This window comes from Corvus moneduloides, chromosome 22 (genome assembly GCF_009650955.1).
Source record: "Corvus moneduloides isolate bCorMon1 chromosome 22, bCorMon1.pri, whole genome shotgun sequence".
Classification (NCBI taxonomy): Eukaryota; Metazoa; Chordata; class Aves; order Passeriformes; family Corvidae; genus Corvus; species Corvus moneduloides.
Window position 1 is genome coordinate 1638752 of NC_045497.1, and position 21249 is coordinate 1660000.

Genomic DNA, 21249 nt, shown 5'->3' on the forward strand with positions numbered 1-21249 from the left:
GAGCTGGAAGGGATCCACAGGGATCCGAATCCAAATTTATCCCTGCCCAGACACCCCAACAACCCCACCCTGTGCCTGGGAGCGGTGTCCAAACACTCCTGGAGCTCTGGCAGCCTTGGGAATGTCCCCATTCCCTGGGGAGCCCAGTCACCCTCTGGGGAAGAACCATTCCCTAAAATCTCCCCTCCTCCCTTTCCCCAGGCTGATCCAGCTTCCTGCAGGAATTTTCCCCACATTTCTGCCTGCCCCAAACACATGCAAGGAGCTGTTTTTTCCAGAGTTTTATTCCCAGAAATCCCTCTCCCACTTTGTATATAATACAAATGTTCCTATACACAGTATAAGCCCTGGGGAAAGGGAAATCCCTGCTGAGGCCACCATATGTATAACATATAAAAAAACCCCCAAATATTTAAAATCCATGGATTTACAAACAACTTTAAATTCCTAAATAAATTTCCTGCTGCATATTTTGGAATATTCTTGGTGCTGTGTGTTTAAAATTCCCATTTTTGAGGAGTTATCAGCTGATATTTGAAGTGAAAACCAGTCCTAAATGATAAAAAATTCAAGTTGTCTCGAATTTACACTGAGATATTTCAAATTGAGCACAAGTTTTTACAAGAACATTTCAGGCTCCCCTGAGACACTCCAGATTTGGAATTTACTCCCTAAAAATTTGCTTTCCAAAAGTGATGAAGTTGTGGAAAACCAATTAGAGAGGGAGAATTAATTTCATTAAGTGTGAGGGGGATTTAAACCCTGATCATTTTAAAATGCGGGGGGATTTTAAACCTTTACAGAAATAAAATTAATTTCAAAATATGGGGGATTTTAAGCCTTTATATAAATAAAATAATTCCAAAATATGGGGGGATTTTAAATCCTGAAAGAGGTAAAATTCATTTTAAAATATGGAGGATTTTAAACCCTTAGAGAGGTAAAATTCATTTAATAAAATGTTGGGGGTATTTTAAACCATTACAGAAGTAAAATTCATTTGAAAATACAGGGGGGATTTTAAACCTTTACAGAGGTAAAATTCACGAAGTGTGGGGGTATTTTAAACCCTCAGAGAAGTAAAATTAATTTAAATTGTGGGGTATTTTAAACCTTGACAAAAGTAAAATTAATTTAAAAATATGGGGGGGATTTTGAACCTTTATCATTTCAAAAGGTGGGAGATTTTAAACCTTTACAGATGTAAAATTAATTTGAAAATATGGGGGGATTTTCAACCCTGATCATTTCAAAATGTGGGGGGATTTTAAACCTTTACAGAAGTAAAATTCCTTTTTTTTCATGCAGTGTGGGAGGATTTTAACTGCACAGCTCAAGATTTCTTCAGTTCTGGGTTCCAAGGTGAACCCAGGTTTAGGCTGTACAAGCTTGCTTCAAATCCAACCCCAAAATCCCAGGATTGGGTTAATAATTCAGATTTTCCTCTTACCAGGAGCATCCAAGGATTTTCTCTTCCCTAAACCATCCTGGTTTTCAGTCTGCTCCATGATCAGCTCTTCCAGCTGGAAATTCCTGCCTGGAAATACCCAGAGGGTTTTCAACTCAGCCCTGGGATGCTGAGCAAGGATTTGCCCAGGAGAAAGAACCACACAAAATTCCCCTAAGGAATTCCCCCCATGGGCACAAATTCCAAAGGGGACACTCAGGGACACCCTGAGTGTAATTAAAGAGTTAAACCAGCCCCTAATTAGCCACAGGACAATCCCACTGCTCCTTCAGATCCATTGGCTCAGAAAATGCAGGAAACAGCAAAGGAGTGGAGTCAGTTTTTGATGAGGCTGGAATTGGAGTCGATCTGCTCCTCCTGGATGGGAATTCGACAGCTCCCCTCCTCTGGAAGACAGGGAATCATTCCAACAATTAGTGCAGAGTGGGAGGAACAGGGATTTTTCCATGGTTTGTGGGTGACCAAACCCCGCCAAGGGATTTTTGGGTTGGTTCTTGGCTTTCCAGGCAATCTAGGGAACACCAAATGTAGGGATCAGGGAGAATCCACTTCGCCGGGGGCCTGGGAATGGATCTTGAGGCAGCTGCCACTTAATCCTGATTTTAGAGCTCAGCTTTGCCACTTAATCCCGATTTTAGAGCTCAGCTTTGCCACTTAATCCCGGTTTTAGAGCTCAGCTCTGCCACTTGATCCCGGTTTTAGAGCTCAGCTCTGCCACTTGATCCTGGTTTTAGAGCTCAGCTCTGCCACTTGATCCTGGTTTTAGAGCTCAGCTCTGCCACTTGATCCTGGTTTTAGAGCTCAGCTCTTCTCAGCCAGACCTTTCCCAAGTTTGCAGGAGAATTCAGAATTTCAATTCTATGGAGGCAACAAAAAATTCCCATTCTGCTCTTGGAAGTTGGTGCTGGATCCTGCCAGGAAGAGAATTCCCTGCCTAAAATCGGGGATTAAGGAGGGGGAAAGATAAAAGGAGGGAAAATCAGGGAGAAGATCCCTCTGGATGGCAACAATCAGGGAATCTGTGCTCTGGAATGAAAATTTGGGACACTGACCTCCTAATCAGGACTAACCAGGGATCAACCTCTGGAATTCCCTGCAGGTAATTTTTATTAATGATCAAATTTCAAACAGGGGGCCCTGATTAATTTTTTTCCTGTTTATTTTATCCCATAAAAAAGGGAACTCACTCTGCTGGATGCTCCTCCCAGGCCCTCTCCTGGTTTCCTTCCTGGCTGCCTGGATAATCAGCAGGAGGATGGACATTCCACTCACCATCAGCAGGATCAGGCACAGCAGGAGGAGGGATAAAGAGCCTGGAATTAGAACAGAAAAATTCCCTAAAAAAATGATTCCCAGTTCTGGCTGGAATCCCCAGAGTTTTCCAGCTTCTAAAGGGAGAATCCACAAGTCCAGAAATGCCTCTAAAACAAAAAGGCTGAGAGTTCCAGCGACCACAGAAATGTGGGATCCTGGGATGTTGTGGGAACTACAGATCTAGTTCTGAGAAAGCGGGATTTCAGTTCCCAGGAGAGCAGCTTTACATGGAAATCCCTGCCCAGCTGGAAATGTGGGATCCTGAAAGGTTGTGTAAGATACAGAAATGGCTTCAGAAAAAGGGGGATTTCCCCAAGAAAGCTGGAAATGTGGAATATTGAAAGGTTGTGTAAAAACCAGAAATGGTTTCTGAGAAAGTGGGATTTGAGTTCCCAGGAAAGCAGCTTTACACGGAAATCCCTGCCCAGCTGGAAATGTGGAATCCTGGAATGTTGTGTGAAATACAGAAAAGGCTCCTGAGAAAATGGGATTCCAGTTCCCAGGAAAGAACCTGCAGGTGGAAATGTGGAATACTGAAAGGCTGTGTAAAGAACAGAAATGGCTTTTGAGGAAGTGGCATTTGACTTCCCAGGAAAGCAGCTCCAGCTGGAATTCCCTGGCCAGCTCTGCTCTGCTCACTGCCTGTCCTTACCCCAGCTGGGCTCCGTGGGGCTGCTGGGATCCAGGCAAACGGAGGGAATCTCCCTGGGGCTGGAGGGGGCCGTGGCACTGGAGCTGTTCTCCGGGAATTCCGTGGGAATGGGATCCGGGGCGGGGCTGGTGGCACTGGCAGGGACATCAGGGCTGCTGCAAAGGGCATCCTCTGTCCCTGTGCCAGCTCGGAGGGTGCTCTTCCCAAAACTGCTGCAGCTGGAGACGCAAAATAAATCAGGATGAGCTTTCCAACAGCTGCTGGAACGGATTCCTAACTCCCATCCACAGGATAATCACAGTCCTTGTTTTATCACCACAAACTCAGGATTCACCATCCCTACATCCCACAAAAATGTGAGGCACAATTAAACCAATTCAAGCTATTGCTGGAAAAAAAGATCTTGGATTTCTGTGAGCCCTGGAGCAGAGCTGCTTTTGGCACAGGAATTTTCTGCTCCAAGGAAACCATCCAGAGCTTTAAAAAAAGGTGGAAAATGTTGGTGCCACAGTGAGGAGCAAAAGGGCCAAAGGCAGAGGCTTCAAATGAGCACAGACAGCTCAAGGATCCTAAAAATCACACAGGATGGGATTCAGGGAACCCTAAACCAATCCAGGTTTTTTCTGATTTATTTATCCTGATTTGGGCTTTTCCTGTAAAAATGAAACCCCCAAAGCTGCTCTGAGCACGTTGGGAGCAGGGATTCCTACTTGGTCCAAGGCTGGCAGTTCTCATTCCTTCCTCTGGAGAAAGTCCCTTCAGGACATCGGGAGCACTCTGGGAAAAAAGGGATAAAAAAGGCAGAATTTGGGTTCAGTGAGCAACAAAATAATAATTTGTTAGTCTGTCTTAGGCCAGACCTACCAAACCCAACTAAACTCCTAAAACCAGACAAGGGAAATAACACAGCACTCAGAGGGTGTAGGCTGCAACTGGCAGGGATTCCTGCTTTATTCCCTGGGTAATTATGGAAATTATCAAGGAAAGTGGCAGAATTCCCTTTATCCACTTTATCCACTGGCAAACTATGGATTATCAAGGATTATCAATTACGGATATTACCAAGGAAAGTAGCAGAATTCCCTGCTTTATCCACTGACAAACTATGGATATTCTCAAGGAGAGTGGCAGTTTTCCTACTTTATCTGCTGGCTAATTATCAATATTTTCAAAGGAAAGTGGCAGGATTCCCTGCTTTATCTACTGGCAAATTCTGGATTCCCAAAGATGATCAATTCTGGATATTATTCAGGAGAATTTCACAATTCCTGCCAGGAATCCCAGAGAATTTTTTGCCCCCCCAGCCCTGCTGTGCCACTTGGTGCGGAGCCCTCAGTGAGCCAAAGGCCAGGCAGCTTTTCCAGCAGAAATTCCCACCTTGGAGGCAGGATTTTGGGAAGCCTGGCACATCCTGAACTTACCACTTCCCAAGGGAATTCCAGCTGGCATGAATCCTGCCCGGCACATGCACACTCTGTCCGAGGTCTTCTCACACTTCTTCACTTCCACGCTGCCCTTCCCTGGGCCCAGGCAGAGACCAGAAATTAATTAAGAAACAACAAAAATGAACTCCTCAGGGGGAGTTTGTGTGTAGAAGCTGCAGAATTCAACAATTTAACAATTAATAATTAACAATTAATAATTGAACAAGTTAATAACTGAACAATTTCATTTAAGGACAGCAATTTTCAGGTAGGCCCAGGCCTGCTCCACCCTCACAACTGAGGTGAGATCAGCTTGAAACACCCTGGGCTTTGAGGAGCACCCAAAAAAGGGATTTTTTTTCCCCCCAGAAGGGATTTTTTCCCTCCAAATGTCCCAAATCCAAGGACTTACTGGTGTTGCAGATGGTGCAGCTGTGGCAGAAGCCGTGGTGGTGCTCAGAGCTGAAATATTCATCCTGGCACGGGGCGCAAATGGTGTCTGCTGTGGCCGTGCAGCGGCTCCTCATCCTCTCCCCTACAAAAACACCCCAAAAAGGAGGGATCGGGTGGGATCATGAGGGAAAAAATCTTAATTTTCATACATTGGGATCAAACAGTGCCCAGAATGTGGCAGTTTCAGCTTTTTATTTAGCAGAATCATCCCTGAAAGTTTGGCCGGTGTGAAAAATCTCCATTAAAGTGAGCAGCTAAAAAGGGCTGGGGACGGCTGAGAGTTGAGAAAATGCCCCAAACTTTTCTCCCTTTCCTGTATCCCAAATCCACCTTCCCAAGCCACCTTCTCCTCCAGTTTAGATATTCCAGTGTCAGGGAATATCTGGTTTAGGACAGCCCTAGGGCTGATCTCCAGTCTAGATCTGGTTTTAGGACAGGTCCTGCCTTCCCTCACCAGCTAAATCCCACAAATCAGCCCCAGAAAGTCCCAAACAGGGCTAAAAATGGTCATTCCTAAATCCCAAACAGGGATAAAAATGGTTTTTCCTTGGATTTGGGGCTCCATTTTCCCTTTTTGCCAGTGAACAACGAGCACCAGGCCCCAATTTAATTCTCTTTATTTTATGAGGGCTGCGAGTGGCCAAATAAAGGAGATTTTTAGGGATTTTAAGTGCAGTAAACCACTACATTTTTACTACTTCTGCATTTTAACATCTCCACCTCTACATTTTTATTATCTCCACCATCAGGAAGAGCTGCTGAAAAAAAAGTTTCCCCTCAGAGGCAGATTTGCAAAGAGTGCAAAAAAAATTGAAACAAGTTCTTTCATTTGAACAAGAACATTTTTGAGAGACAATATTTTATCTGTATCCTCTTACAGTTAGTCCTGGCTTTAAGCTCAGCTCAAAACCCACTCAGGTTTAATTAGATTTGAGAATTAAGCAAGAAATGCCTCAAATGCTGGGTTAAAAGTTGATTTTATTCTGATTAAATCTTGGAGGAGAATATTCCTGCAGCAGTTCCCAGAATTTTGTGGAGTAAGATTTAATAAGGAAAATAAAAATAAGGAGGGAAAACCAAGCTGGATTTTCCTGAAGAAAAGGTTAAAATCCTGCAGTTTTTACAAGGAAAAAGTAGGAAATAAATCCCTTTCCTGTAAGTTTATCTGTCTATAAATCAGGAATATTTTTCCTTAAAAAAATCCCAGTAAATCTTAGTTAAATTCTAGGAATAAACCATTTTTTTTCTTCCTCAAAACCCCACCAGAACATGAAAAATATCAAATAATTTAAATCTTGCTATAAAAGAAATCTTTAGGACCAGAATGAATTAGATTAGATTAGATTTATAATAATAATTAATTAGATTGCCATTCTTATCCAGGATTTCTGAGCTTCTTTGTGGGACAGGTAAAGAGCAATAATTTGAATTTTACCACTTTTTTTTCAGACAACTTTCCCAAAAATGGAAATTCCCCTGACTGAGCCATTCAGGAAGCAAAAACACATTAAAAAAGTTAGAAACCACTCTCAGAAAGGAAGATTTTTCAACTTTTTCTGGTTTAAAAGTGATTTTTATCAGTCTAAAAAAGAGATACTACACTACAAAAAATAGGTATTGCACTTAAAAATAGGTATTCCACTAAAAGAATAGATATTACGCTAATAGATAGATATTACACTAATAAATATCACTCCAAAAATAGGTATTACACTAATAAATAGATATCACACCAAAAATAGGTATTACACTAAAAATAGATATTACACTAAGAAAAAAACCAGATATTGCACTTAAAAATAGATACTACACTAAAAATAGATATTACACTAACAAAAATAGATCTTATACTAAAAAAAGACACTAAACGAACAGATTTTACACAAACAAATAATATTCTACTTAAAAATAGACATTAAAAGGAGGTATTACACTAAAAAATAGATATTCCACAAGCAAAAAACCAGATATTGCATTAAGAAATGGGTATTACACTTAAAACCAGATATTCCACTAAGAAAAAATTCGGTATTCCACATTACACTAACAAAAAATACGCTAAGACAAAATGAGATATTACACTAAAAAATGGGTATTACACGAACAAAAAAACCCGGGTATTACACTAAAAAAAATAGATTTTACACTAACAAAAAACCAGATATTCCAGTAAGAAAGAATTAAATACTCCACTAAAAAACAGATATTACACTAACAGAAAACAGGTATTTCGTGAACCAAAACATCAGCTAGTCCACTAAAAACCAGGTTATGACGTTTCCAACCAGATATCCCAGTCCAAAACCAAACGTCCCAGTCCAAAGCTCGCTCTTCCCAGCCCCAAAAGCAGCCACTCACCGGGGGCACAGTCGCTGCAGCACTTCTCATGGAAGGGATACTGGTGCTCCCGACACTCCAAAGCCAGGGAATCGGGAAGAGCCACAGCCAGGAGCCAGCAGAGAGCAGGAAAATTCCAAGGAATCCTTGGAGCTGCCATGGCCCGTGGTGGCAGCGCCGGCCGCTCCCGGGGCTGTGAGCTCCGGCCTCGGGGACACCTCAGAGCGGTGCCGCGCAGGGAAATTCCCGGTTTCTCCACGCCCCTTCCCTTTCCCAGTTTGGGGGTTTTAGGCAGGAAATATCGAGGCAGGAAGAGGAAATGGTGAGTTTGAAAAGGGTTTAAGGGGTAAAAAGGAGCGCTCGAGGCAGGTGAATCGCGCTGGGAAGCAGGGATGGAGGAGCTCCATGGGACTGCCTCCAGGGAGGCAGGGAAATGGTGGGAATTAGGGGATTTTCCAGCCTATTGGAATTGGATGGTGGAGCTCAATTGTAGGTGTTCCAGCTGCCTGGGATTAAGCTGTGCCTGCACTCAGTCCAGAAAATAGTGGGAATTAGGGAATTTGGTTTTCCAGCCTATTGGAATTGGATGGTGGAGCTCAATTGTAGGTGTTCCAGCTGCCTGGGATTGCAGCTGTGCCTGCACTGAGTTCAGAAAATAGTGGGAATTAGGGAATTTGGTTTTCCAGCCTATTGGAATTGGATGGTGGAGCTCAATTGTAGGTGTTCCAGCTGCTGGGGATTGCAGCTGTGCCTGCACTGAGTTCAGAAAATAGTGGGAATTAGGGAATTTGGTTTTCCAGCCTATTGGAATTGGATCGTGGAGCTCAATTGTAGGTGTTCCAGCCTCCCTGGAATTGCAGCTGTGCCTGCACTGAGTCCAGAAAATAGTGGGAATTAGGGAATTTGGTTTTCCAGCCTATTGGAATTGGATCGTGGAGCTCAATTGTAGGTGTTCCAGCCTCCCTGGAATTGCAGCTGTGCCTGCACTGAGTCCAGAAAATAGTGGGAATTAGGGAATTTCGTTTTCCAGCCTATTGGAATTGGATCGTGGAGCTCAATTTTAGGTGTTCCAGCTGCCTGGGATTAAGCTGTGCCTGCACTGAGTCCAGAAAATAGTGGGAATTAGGGAATTTCGTTTTCCAGCCTATTGGAATTGGATCGTGGAGCTCAATTTTAGGTGTTCCAGCCTCCCTGGAATTGCAGCTGTGCCTGCACTGAGTCCAGAAAATAGTGGGAATTAGGGAATTTCGTTTTCCAGCCTATTGGAATTTCACTGATTTGATCCAGGATTTAAAAGTTTAGGTCGTTCCAGGGCAGCTCTCTGCCTTCACTGAGCCCAGAAAATAGTGGGAATTAGGGAATTTGATTTTCCAGCCTATTGGAATTGGATCCTGGAGCTCAATTTTAGGTGTTCAAACTCCCTGGAATTGCAGCTGTGCCTTCACTGAGTCCAGAAAATAGTGAGAATTAGGGATTCCGTTCTCATGGTGTCCCAAAATTAAATGAGGAACGTGTTGGCCTGTTTATAAACAGATAAAATACAATTATCAGCTGAATTTACTGAAATTTTTGTGTTTAAATGCATTTTATATGAGATTATCCATGGAATTTATTCCTCTTCTTCCTGAGTTTTATTCCCCCCCACTCCCTGGCAAACCTTAAAAGCAGCAGCATTTCCAAAGCATGGAGAGAAAAATATTTAATGGAAAACAAACAAGAAAAAAAATGGATATAAAAACCTCTTATCCAAGGTGTTTAATAAAAACATCAAATAAAGAAGAGGAAGAGTGAAAGAGAGACAGAAATTCTTGTATTTACATTATATTAAGAGAATAAATTTAATCAAATATAACATCTCCAATTTTCAGGAATTCTTTCCCAAAGAGGTTTTTTTTTTCCCCAGGAAAGATGGAAGCAGAGGAAAAATCAATTTTACTTTGGACAGAGATGCTTTCAGAGCTTACCCAAAGCCTGTAATTCCCCCCAAATTCATCATTACCAGCTCATTAACAGCATTAATTAGCAGAAAGCTCATTAATTTTGCCAATGAATTTTAATTTAGCAGCCATCAAACCCCTTGGGGATTCCCACTGCTCTGTCCAACAGCTCAAATTCCCAAAAAAAATCCAAACTGTTTTATTTTAGACCAAAATCTGATTTTTTAAGCTGTAATCTCCCATGCCCAGTGCAGGTGTCAACACAAAATCTATCATTTTTTTATTTAATTTAATTAATTTAATTTTCATTCCAAACAGTTTTTCTGTAACATTTCAAATAAATTCTTCCCCAGCTCCTGAAAAGAGGTGGAAATTTCCATTAAATTCCCAAAAAACTCTTCAGGAGGTTGAGAAAACCACTGGAATTGGGTGTGGATATTCCCAGGAGGTCAAACATTCCTTGGAATGACCATTCCCCTTCCCAAAATCCAACCTTTATTTGGGATTCCCTGGATCAGCAGCTGTGAGGGCAATTCCCAGGAGCTCAAACACTCCTTAGAATCACCATCCCCTTCCCAAAATCCAACCTTTACTTGGGATTCCCTGGATCAGCAGCTGTGAGGAATTGTGTGGAGATATTCCCAGGAGCTCAACCATTCCTTGGAATCACTGTTCTCTTCCCAAAATCCAACCTTTATTTGGGATTCCCTGGATCAGCAGCCGTGAGGGCAACAAGGGAATATTAAACCAGGCAAAGCAGCCGGAATTCCAGCTGGATTTACCAGCACAAACCAGGGAGAACTGCCAGAATCCAGGCCTTTTCCATGATTTCTGCTGGCAGGGCAACCAATCCAAAGAGCTGCAGATGCCAGGGATGGACGGAAAGTCGGGAATCCGGGACACCACCGAGCGAGGAGCGGCGATAGCAGCAAAGAATTTCCGCGGCTTGGTCGAGTCCTTTTTTTTTCCCCCTGGGTGGGTTTTTTTTTGTTGTTTTTTTTTTTTTTTTTTTTGGGAAGCAGAAAGTGCTGGAGGAGGAGGGAACAGGCTCAGAATTCCTCGTGGACATTCCGGGCATAATCCATGAGTTTGCTGCCTGTGAAGTACTCGCTGTACTTGAGGATCTCCTCGAGCTCCAGGTGGTGGTTCTGGTTCTCGTCGGCCACGGCGATCATCTGCCGCGCCTCGTTGAGCGCGTTGTGCTCGTTCATGGGATCCATGTATTCCTGAAACACGGAGAATCATCCTTTTCCCAGCCCTGACCACGCTTCTCCCCACATCCCATCCCATATCCCAGCTTGAAGTGGATGGGAAGCACGGGAAAAGCTCTTTAAGTAGAGTTTGAACAGCGGGTTTTATCCCGCTTCCATGGCTGTTCCCAAAAATCCGGATTTTTTCAGCTCATTCCAAGAAATATTTGTGGAGTTTGGGCTGCAAATTAAACTCAGGATCAAATTCCAGGCCCAAATTAACAATTAGTGATTTGTAGGAGCTAAATTCTCTCATTTTTTCTAAATTCTTCTCGTATTTTCAAAATTTGGTCAATTTAGAACTTTTTTCAGCCATTTTAAACCTCCAGAAGGCTCAGAAACCAATTAATTCAAGAATTCATTAAGAACAAATTTTAATTTAAAAAATAGAAAGATGAGGATTATCTTTAATTCAGTCAAAGATGTGGCATCTCTGTGGGTGAATAGAAAGATTTCCCAGGTAAAACAGGGATTATTTGAATCAAACCCTCAGTAAAATTCAAAATATTCTGTGTCACCACACAATTGTTCAGCCTAAAAATCCATATCCAAATATTTGGATAATGGGGAAATGAGGAATTTTACTACTTATCCAGTCTTGGAGTAGAAAAGAGCCCAAAAAAGCCCTAAATCAGACCCCACACATGAAAAATGTGGTTTTTAAACCAGAAAACCCCATGAGAAATGAGGTTTGGGTCATTTTTAAGGCTCTTGGGAGCCCCCAAATTTGGTGGCCATGGGGTTTTTTTTAGGTTTTCTTTTATTCTAATATTTGTAAAATATTAAAAGAATATTTTATTCCTTTTTTTTCAATGAATCTGGAGATTATTTTGTTACTGGAAGTTTGATTCTGTGCCTTGGGGTTGGGTTTTACCCCTCCAGATCCATCCCAGAGTCTGGGAGGTTAAAAAAAACCCTCAGAAGGAGAAAAAAAATCCCAATTTTCTTTAAAAAAACCAACATAAAACCACCTGCCAGCATTCCAAAAAACTTATAAACCAAATACTTATACTGGATTTTAAGTGAAATTAAAATTAAATCGAAATTAAAATGTAATATTCTATTTTGCCATGAAATGTTTGTAAATAATTGTGCTGTAATTCAAGTATTTTGGGGTTTTAATGGTGTATTTGAAAACAATTGGGTTTAAAAAGAGCAGGAATTTACCTCCAGCTCTTCCATGGTGACAATTCCATCGTGATTGGCATCGATGACCTCCTGGAATTCTTTCCTCCTGTCCTTTACCCAGTCATCATCAATGTCCTGAGCCTGCTGGTTCTCCACAGTGCCCACAGGCAAAGAAATGAATTCTGACAGGGTGAGTTTCTTATCTCCATCCTGATCTGCACAAAAAAAGCAGCAGAAAAAATTAAAAAGATTTGCTTCATATCCATAAAAATGGGAATTTCTTTCTGTTTTGAGCCTGATTTGGGCAGAGAAAAGTTGTTATTTTTTATTTTAATTCATTTAAAAAAAAAATCCCTGTTTTATTATTTTAGTATTTTATTGTATTTATTATTATTTTAAATAATCAAAAATTCCAAATATAAAATTCTGCATTCACACACATTCATCAAACACTAAATAAATTAATTTTTCTGGACCTAAAAATGGACATTTAAGGTTTTTTAAATGGACATTTAAGGTTTTTAAAATTTTTTTTGTTTTAATTCTTACTTGTTCCATTTACTACACCAGACATTTTCTTACAGATTCAGCATCAAACAAACCCTCAGAAAATTCAAAGTACTGAGCTTTTTTCTCTCTGTGTGTCACTGGAAACTCCTCATATTTATCAGCAAAAATCAGTTCTATTTTAATTCTTTTGAACCCCAGGTGTTCTGACAGTTTGAAATCTGCATTATTATTGACTCAGTGGCAAGAAAAACAACTTGGGGACCAATAATTCTGAATACTCAAAGAAAAAAAAAAATTACTGTTTGCTTAGAAACCTCAATCTTTTCTTTCCATTTTCATGACTAAGCCACAGCTGCTGAGCTGGGGAAGTCCCAAGTCCCTGAGAGAATATTTTAAATCAATGAATTTGATAATATTTCATATGTAAAATGCTCAAAACCAGCAGAACTTCAGTGTGAAGTAGTGAAGAAAAAGCTGATTTTTTAAATCTATAAATACTCAGGTATTTATTATTTATATATAAAAATATGTTATTTTTTATATATTGCATAAAATATGATAGATAAATATGTATGGATATATTTATAGGTATTTATTACTTATTTTTATTACTATATTATATGTGCTATATATTATATTTATTAATTATATTTATTAATTATATTTATTACCCTAATAAACATATATTATATTCATATATAAATACACATATTGTTATTTATAATTTGTATTATTTATATTACTTATTCTTTATAAATAATCACCAATTATTCTGTGATTTAAAATCCAGGAATTAAATTGAATTTCGAGACGCATTAAAAAACTCCACAGAATTCCAGGATTTGTGCTCACATATTATTACTATTTATAATTCATATTATTTTTTTTTTATCAATAATCACAAATTAGTCTACGATTTAAAATCCAGGAATTAAATTGAATTTCGAGATGGATAAAAAACTCCAAAGAATTCCAGGATTTGTGCTCACATATTATTACTATTTATAATTTATATTCTTTATTTTTTATAAATAATCATGAATTAGTCTACGATTTAAAAACCAGAAATCAAATTGAATTTCGAGATGCATAAAAAACTCCACAGAATTCCAGGATTTGTGCTCACATATTATTACTATTTATAATTTATATTCTTTATTTTTTATAAATAATCACCAATTAGTCTACTATTTAAAAACCAAGAATTAAATTGCATTTCAAGACGCATAAAAAACTCCCCAAAACTCCAGGATTTATCCTAAAAACTCCCTTTTTTCCCCTCCTAAAATCAGAATATTTCACCAAAAACCCTCTCAATATCCACCTAAACCAACAGAGCGCGTGGAAAGAATTCCCAAAAAAAGCGCGGAATACCTAAATCCCGGATGATTTCCTTGACCATGAACTGCAGCATGCCCCTGCTGTGCTCGGGGTGCAGGAAGGACAGGAATTCCTCCTCGGTCAGCAGCAGGTCCGGGGGGGGATTGTCAGCCTGGTACCAGCGATCCTTCAGGTTATCCAGCACTTCCTGCGCTGCAAAGTTGGGATTTAGCACCAATTGGAGCAATTTCACTTGTCCCGATTCCTTTTTAGGATTGAAATTGTCCCAATTCATTGATTTCAAGCTCTCAGAGGGTTAATTAATGATGTTCTGTAAGCTTAAACCCTGCAGGTTTTTATTTATCACAGTGTTTATTAGTTTTGCTGCAAAAAAAAGAAGTAGAATCAAGGGTGTATGAAAAGAGAAATCAGCACCAAAATCCCTTTCAATCTTCCATGGAATTCTTGCACATTTCATTCCACAATCCAATTATTATCTGTCAATATCTATCAATTCATTAAAATGCAACCCTTCATTTTTTTAGGTTTTCTTTTATTCTAATATTTTCAAAATATTAAAAGAATATTTTATTCCTTTTTTTTCAATGAATCTGGAGATTATTTTGTTACTGGAAGTTTGATTCTGTGCCTTGGGGTTGGGTTTTACCCCTCCAGATCCATCCCAGAGTCTGGGGGGTTAAAAAAAAAACCCTCAGAGGGAGAAAAAAAATCCCAATTTTCTTTAAAAAACCAACATAAAACCACCTGCCAGCACTCCAAAAAACTTATAAACCAAATATTTATACTAGATTTTAAGTGAAATTAAAATTAAATCGAAATTAAAATGTAATATTCTATTTTGCCATGAAATATTTGTGAATAATTGTGCTGTAATTCAAGTATTTTGGGGTTTTAATGGTGTATTTGAAAACAATTGGGTTTAAAAGGAGCAGGAATTTACCTCCAGCTCTTCCATGGTGACAATTCCATCGTGAATTGAAATCCAAATTTCTGCAGGAAGTGCCTTAAACGCCACACACCCAGGTGGTTTTTATTTAAAAAAAAAAAACTTTTACAGTGTTTGGAGGATGAGAAAAAACCCTCAGGAAGTGGGGGATGAATAATTTGATTTTCCTAAAGAAGATTTTGGTGCTCAGGTAAAGAACTGATGCCCTGATTCAGCAGCTCTGATGTGCTGAGGTTCCTGGAAGCTGCCCCCAGGTGATTCCCCTGCCAGCAAATTCTCAGCTCCTTTTTGCATCTCAGTTGTTTTTTAATCACTGGAAAATGTCACCTAAGGCCTTTTTAAATGACTAATTCCTGCAGGGAAAGGGAGAAGCTTTAGAGGGGGATTTTACAGTAAATTTAAATGTTTTTTGAAGGGGGAAAACAGGGAGATTCCTCTTAAAAATTGTCATTTTCATGGCAGATTCTGGTGAGGAACAATGTAGGATTTGTGTCTTCTGACTTAAAACTTCGGGGTGGATTTAACAGTAAATTGAAATTTCTTTAAGGGGGAAAACAGGAACATTCCTCTTAAAAATTGTCATTTTCGTGGCAGATTTTAGGTGGAAAAAAAGCAGAATTTTTGTTTTCTGACTTCAATCCTACTCAAGCAGAACAACCAAAACATTTCTCTCCCATTTTTATTTTCACATCCAGGTTTTAGGAACACAAAGCCCACCTCACTGTGCACTTACTTTCTTCATCTATTTTCAACTCCTCGTTGTTTTTGATTTTCTCTGCAATTTCCTTTTCATTGAAGCCTTTGCTTGCCAAGAATTTAATTTTATATTCGTCCCAGGACACGTGGCCTGGAAGAAAGAGAAAATCTCAGCCTGAAATGATGAATTTTTGATTTTAGGATTTAAAAATCACCAAGTTTTAAAATCTTTTAGTCCAGCATTACAACCCCACACTGAATTTTATGAATGACAACATAAAAGCTGTCACCTGATTCACTTCTGGGTTTATTTAGCCACAAAGGTTTTGTGAAAAAAAACAATTTAGGTTGTTTTTTCCACTACCTTATGAAACAAAGAAGTGCCTGCAGCACATCCCTTCCCACAGAAGCCAAAACTTGGGATTCCCAACCCAAATTTTACTCCAGTAGCCAGTTCTGGATGCCAGAATTGATGTAAAAAGTCATTTTTGGATGGAAAAAAAAAAATGTTGATTTTACCATCCCCATCAGGGTCCACAGCTCGGAAATGCATTTTGTTCTCCTCCACGGCTTCCTGGAAGTGCTCGTCTGTTTTTTCCATGATCCAACGCTGCATTTCCTTGGCACTGATTTTTTTATCATTATTTATATCCACCCTAGGCAGGAAAAACAAACAGGATTTACATTTGGGGCTTAGGAGGGAAAAATCTGGTTTGGTTTTAGCTTCTCAATTGTTTTATTCAGCACTAATAAACAGAAGAAAGAACATTTACGACTCTCTCTGAGAAACAAGTGGCAGCTCAACCTTTATTTCATAATTAAATGTAAATAGCTTAATTAATTTCAGTCATTTAATTCAATTTAACGTTGTTTAGGTTACCATTCAGCGAAAAACATTCACTTTGCTGGAGTTAAATCGTGGTTTTGAGGGAATTTTTTCAAGAGGAAACCACCAATCATCCCTGATGGAATTTTGGGTCACTCCATACTGGTTCACAATTGTCACTACTTGGAAATTCCAAATTTCTTCCAGACATTTAATTCCCTCTCCATTTCTCTTTCCAAGCCCTTTTTTTTTTCCCCAAGATCTCTGAGATTTCCTGAGGATTCCAACTAATATTTGATTGCAGCACTTGGAAGTGGAAGAAAATAACAAAATAAGTGTTTTCTGTTCACTTTGATCTCTGGTAACAAATTGCAGCTGGTATTTTTAATTTTGAACACATTTTAAAATTGCACATCCATTTGTTCTCCCTGAGTTTTCTGCCTGGCTCTTGCTTTCCCAAGGAATTTCTTGGATTCAGAGCTCCAGAATTCAACTTTTCCTGATTAAAATTATCAGGAAAATCCATGCTGACCATCCTTCTCTTCTGCCACCCCATCAATCCTTATTTCATTAAGGAACAAATTTAAAAATTACAGTTAAAAAAAACCCCATAAATCAAATTTTCTGCCACTTTGAGGGTTTTTTTGAGCACACCATTAAGTAAGTATTCAAAATATAACTAAAAAAAATCAGATTTCATTTCATTACCATTTCAGATTCTATTTAAGGCATCTCAAACCCACTCTTTTTTCTATTAAAAAAACAAAACTCAAAGAAAAACACAATTAAAAAGCCCCAGTTTGACTCTGGGCTTTGTTATCTGTTTGTATCACTGAGGTGTTATTATTGAAACTCGAATTATTCAAGATGTGATTTGCCTTTAAATGTCAATTAAATGTGAAAAAAGAGACAAACAGACCCAAGAAATGCAGAATTAGGGAGTTTAAATATCACAAAGGTGCTATAATTAAACATCAGCTCAGTGGCAAGAGCAGGGAGATGCTCCTGGGGCACTCAGGGCTTAGAGGGGACCAAGTTTGGCATCAAAAATGAGCCTAAAAAAGGCATTTTCCCCTCAGTATTTAAAATTTTGTTTCCTGAGGTCACAGCTGTCAAAATTCCTCCTTCTAACTGTATTTTCCACCTAAATCATATCATAATTAGGGAAAAAGGGAACAAAATCCCATTTATTGCTGATTTAGAGCATGGAAGCACAAAGTGGGACCTTGGAGTCTGAACAAGAGTGGATTTTGTAGGAAAACTGAATTTTCCTACAGCAAGGAATATATTGAATATGGATAAGGAACCAATTTGAGCCCGGTTTCTCTAACAGAAGCCACTAAAAATCAGATTTTTGTGGCTTCCTTCCCTCCCTGAATGAACCCAGGGCACTGAGGTTCCTAAATCACAACTTTCACACCCAAAAAAATGCCAATTTTTGATGCAAATCATTTCAGGGCTAGGTTCTGTTTCATCCAAATCAAGATTTCAGCAAGCCAGAGTTAGGAAATGTTTCAGGCACAGTTTTCCTGCCTGGAAAAATCATGGTTTGGGGAAGTTTTTCCATGTTCCAACTTTATTTTCAGGAATTCTGTTAGATAATAATTCATGCTTTGAATTTTATTTATTTGTGAATTTTCTGGGACACTGAGCTTTGGTTGATCAAAAACACATTCTGTGTTTGCTTTGTTTTCCAAGAAAATAATTCCAGAGCATCTGGAAGTCTGGGATTTACTGGACTTCCCTGGGATTTCTCTTTTAAGAGTATCTCTAGAAAGCAATCAAATCCCCCCCAAACCCTTCCCTACATTTTTAATCTGATCCTCTGAGGGAATCTGAAATCAATCTCTGAATGAAACTGATCCTGAATCCAATTAATTGAAGCTTCCTAAGGAACCTCTTTCATAACAAACAGGAAGAAATAAATTAGAATTTGGAAATGACAATTTCCTAACCAGGAGTTGGATAAAGAAATCTTGATATTTAATATTTTACCAGGGAAATGAGGGGTCTGAACACCACAAAATAATAAAGAATTTTCTTTAAATTTAAAAAAAAAAAAATAAAAAAAAAAGGTTTGGCTGTTTGCTGGAATTCCTTTGCTCAGGAAAACTCAAAAAAGCCCAATATCCAATGTTATTATTGCTATTTTTTCCCTTATTAATGAAAAGTTTGCAGAAAATAAAGCTTTTAAAGCCTCCTCAGTTTATCCCCCTGTGGTATTGACTGGAGCTGTTTTAATAAAATGAATCCTTCACTCCAAAAAAAAACCCAATTCTGCCACCTGGTGTCTGAAAGTGCTGAAACAAAGCAAAAAAAAGGGCCTTTTATGGAAGGGAAAATGCCTGAGTGTCTGAAATCAAAGTTGATATTTCTATACCAAGTAAAGAAATTAATTAACTTTTTTATAAAGCTATAAAATAAAAAAATTATCTGTCTATTTTTATGTTTTATTCTCTTTTCTTGTTCTAGATTCTCAGGAATTGCTCTGTTACTTCCTGAACCTGTCCTGGGGATTCCTGAATTGTTGGAATGTGCACTTATCCACAGTTATTTTTATTTATTATTCACTTGAAACACTCCAGTTTTAGCCACCGAAGCATCCACTGGAAGTTTTGTGAGCAGAATTCACAATTTTTGGAGGTTTTTCACAATTTTACCACATTGTTTCTCTGCCCTTTTTTCTTTATTGTCTTCCCAGTGTCTTCTCTTTACTTGCACAAGTCCCAACAGGAATAAACCCAAGCTCCAGAGGGAACAAAAGGCTAGAAAATAAATAAAGAACTCAAGTTGCCAACTGAAACCAAACTCAGGACAGAACTGAAGCCCTTCCTCCCCAATTCCTGGATCTAAAATCCAAGTGGGATGAATTATTCCTTGAGCCAGGAAAAAGGAATATTGATTTTCATACCTTTAAGTTATTTTTTCCACACAGAAACTGAATATTTTGGCATAAAACCCAAACACAGCAGTTCCAGGGTGAGGCTTTTCCCTTTCAACTTTTAAACATTAATTAAAATTCCCATTTTTTTTCCTGTTTCCTTGCTCTTGGCACTGCCCATGACTTACTTTGAAAAAATCACCATCAGCTTCTTCCTGTTCCTTCTGGGTTCTGAATCCTCCTCGAATTCCTCCATCTCTTTTCCCAGGAAAACCTCCTGATGGAATTCTTTGTTGAGGTGTCCATCCATCTCCATTTTGACCCCGTTCAGGTGATCTGGGGGCAGGATCTCGTTCTCATCTTTGCTGTCAGCTGCCTTTTCCTTGAGCACGGAATTATTTGCAGGCCTGGCATAAACATCCATCAAAAGGAAGATGAACAGGAGGGATAAATAAAGAGATCCCAAACCACAGAGGAAAGCTTGTCTCGACATCATTTTTTTTTTTTTCCTTTTAAATTCAAATTATTGGCTGCTGAAACCACTGTGGGTTAAACGATCTAAAAAGGAGAAAAGACAGAAATTAAACTTTGAAGCAAGAGGTCACTAATGAACATCTAAAAATTAGAAAAATCTACGCGTAATATCAGTAACTTATTTACATACATAAATATAGTAAAATATATATATACAAATATAAAAAACCTACACACAAGAATAAATTCAGAGGAAACTACACAAAAATAGAGGAGTTTTTGCTGCCAGAGATTTTAAAAGCCTGTTAAATAATAAATACATGGAATTAATGCATTAGTTTTCAGTCTGCAGAGGAGTCTGGAAGGGAACATCCCTTAATATGCACAAAGAGCCGCGGCAGCACAGGAATATCCCAGAGATCCCAACAAAAATGCTCCTTGGAAAAGGGATAAAGACGTTTTCGGAGAGGGATGACTGAGGGAAACACGGTCAGATCCAAGAGAAAGCGGAGCTGGAAACACCCAGGAAACAACCCCAGGGCGGACCTGTCACAGAGCCATAAAACCACAGTATCCTCCGCTGCAAGTGACCCACAGAGATCACACCGCCCAATTCCAGGGAAAAAAATCCCAAATCCAACGGAGAGAGCACGAGGGAACCCAAACCCCCCAAACAAACCCCTCAAGCCCCTCAGACCCCCCCGGAACCCCGCGGGGCTGCGGGAGGGGCCGCCCGCACTCACCGAGAGCCGCTCGGGAGTGAGGGGACGCTGCCCCGAGCGCCGTGACGGCCGCGGGGAGGCTCAGCCCGGGCCCGGCCGCCCCTGAGCGCCCGCGGCCCCTCACGCAGCCCCCAACGCTGCCAGGGCGGAGGGAGGCGGGGAGGAGGAGGAGGAGGAGGAGGAGGAGAAGGAGGAGGAGGAGGAGAAGGAGGAAGGGCGTCACTGCGCCGCGCGGCGGGAGGGCGCCGCCGCCATCTTGGGTGAGGGAGCCGCCATCTTGGGTGAGGGCAGGCGCCATGTCCGGCAGAGAGGGGGCAAAGGGGCGTTTTCCTCGCGTTCCCATCGCTATCTCAGTTGATAGATAACACGCAGATCGTCTCCTGCTTCCTGGCTCTGTGTGTGTCTCAGCTGTTTTCATTGAGTTATGGAATGGTTTGGGTTGAAAGATACTTTAAAGATCATCTAATTTCAAGCCCGGCCATGGACAGAGGAGCTGTGGCTGCCCCATCCCTGGAAGTGTCCAAGGCCAGGTTGGACGGGGCTTGGATGCTGAAAGGTGTCCCTGCCCATGGCACGGGTGACCCGGGGTGGGCTTTGAGGTCCCTCCCAACCCTTTACCATCCCAAGAACGAGGCACGGCCGCGGCCCAGCGCCCAAACCCAAGATGGCTCCTCCTCGGCCTCACGTGCCCTACCGCAAGATGGCGGCGGCCGCCGCGTCAGGGTGTGCGGGCACTGCCCCTCTTCCCTCCCCTTCCCGCGGTGCGGGAACCGCCGGAGCCGCGGCAGGAGCAGGGACGGAACCGCCGCTTCCCGGAGGAGAAGGCGGAAAGCGCGGGGGAGCCGTGAAGCCACCCCAGCTTGGCGGCGACGCGCGGTGAGCGCTCCCGC

General features: G+C 40.4%; 2 protein-coding genes across 3 annotated transcripts; both read right to left on the reverse strand.

The window, feature by feature from the left end:
* Positions 1-269: 269 nt before the first annotated feature.
* TNFRSF4 (TNF receptor superfamily member 4) lies at positions 270-8259 on the reverse strand. Of its 2 annotated transcripts, XM_032131493.1 has the most exons (7): positions 7670-8259; positions 5271-5393; positions 4856-4954; positions 4145-4211; positions 3435-3652; positions 2656-2781; positions 270-1854 (listed from the first exon to the last, which is right to left on the reverse strand). In XM_032131493.1, the coding sequence occupies exons 1-7, from the start codon at positions 7806-7808 to the stop codon at positions 1784-1786; spliced, it is 843 nt and encodes a 280-aa protein (XP_031987384.1). In that variant the 5' UTR covers positions 7809-8259; the 3' UTR covers positions 270-1783. The 2 variants fall into 2 exon arrangements, with proteins under 2 accessions (XP_031987384.1, XP_031987385.1); XM_032131494.1 differs by lacking the exon at positions 5271-5393.
* Positions 8260-9332: 1073 nt separating this feature from the next.
* SDF4 (stromal cell derived factor 4) lies at positions 9333-20528 on the reverse strand. The gene is made up of 7 exons (XM_032131495.1): positions 20381-20528; positions 19352-19721; positions 15976-16112; positions 15494-15607; positions 13848-14006; positions 12003-12178; positions 9333-10811 (listed from the first exon to the last, which is right to left on the reverse strand). Exons 2-7 carry the CDS (start codon positions 19657-19659, stop codon positions 10635-10637), a joined length of 1071 nt encoding a protein of 356 aa, XP_031987386.1. The 5' UTR covers positions 19660-19721; positions 20381-20528; the 3' UTR covers positions 9333-10634.
* Positions 20529-21249: the final 721 nt, after the last annotated feature.

Bases quoted from the DNA above. Each gene is read 5' to 3' on its own strand.
- TNFRSF4 (XM_032131493.1), bottom strand. From the start codon at position 7,808: ATGGCAGCTCCAAGGATTCCTTGGAATTTTCCTGCTCTCTGCTGGCTC. The intron at 4,212-4,855 runs GTAAGTTCAGGA...CTTTTTTCCCAG, and splicing joins TGGAATTCCCTTGGGAAGTG to AGTGCTCCCGATGTCCTGAA. The intron at 1,855-2,655 runs GTGAGTTCCCTT...CCTGTCTTCCAG, and splicing joins TGGGAGGAGCATCCAGCAGA to AGGAGGGGAGCTGTCGAATT.
- SDF4 (XM_032131495.1), bottom strand. From the start codon at position 19,659: ATGATGTCGAGACAAGCTTTCCTCTGTGGTTTGGGATCTCTTTATTTA. The intron at 16,113-19,351 runs GTAAGTCATGGG...TTTCCTGCCTAG, and splicing joins CTGATGGTGATTTTTTCAAA to GGTGGATATAAATAATGATA. The intron at 15,608-15,975 runs GTAAAATCAACA...TCTTTCTTCCAG, and splicing joins TGTGGACCCTGATGGGGATG to GCCACGTGTCCTGGGACGAA.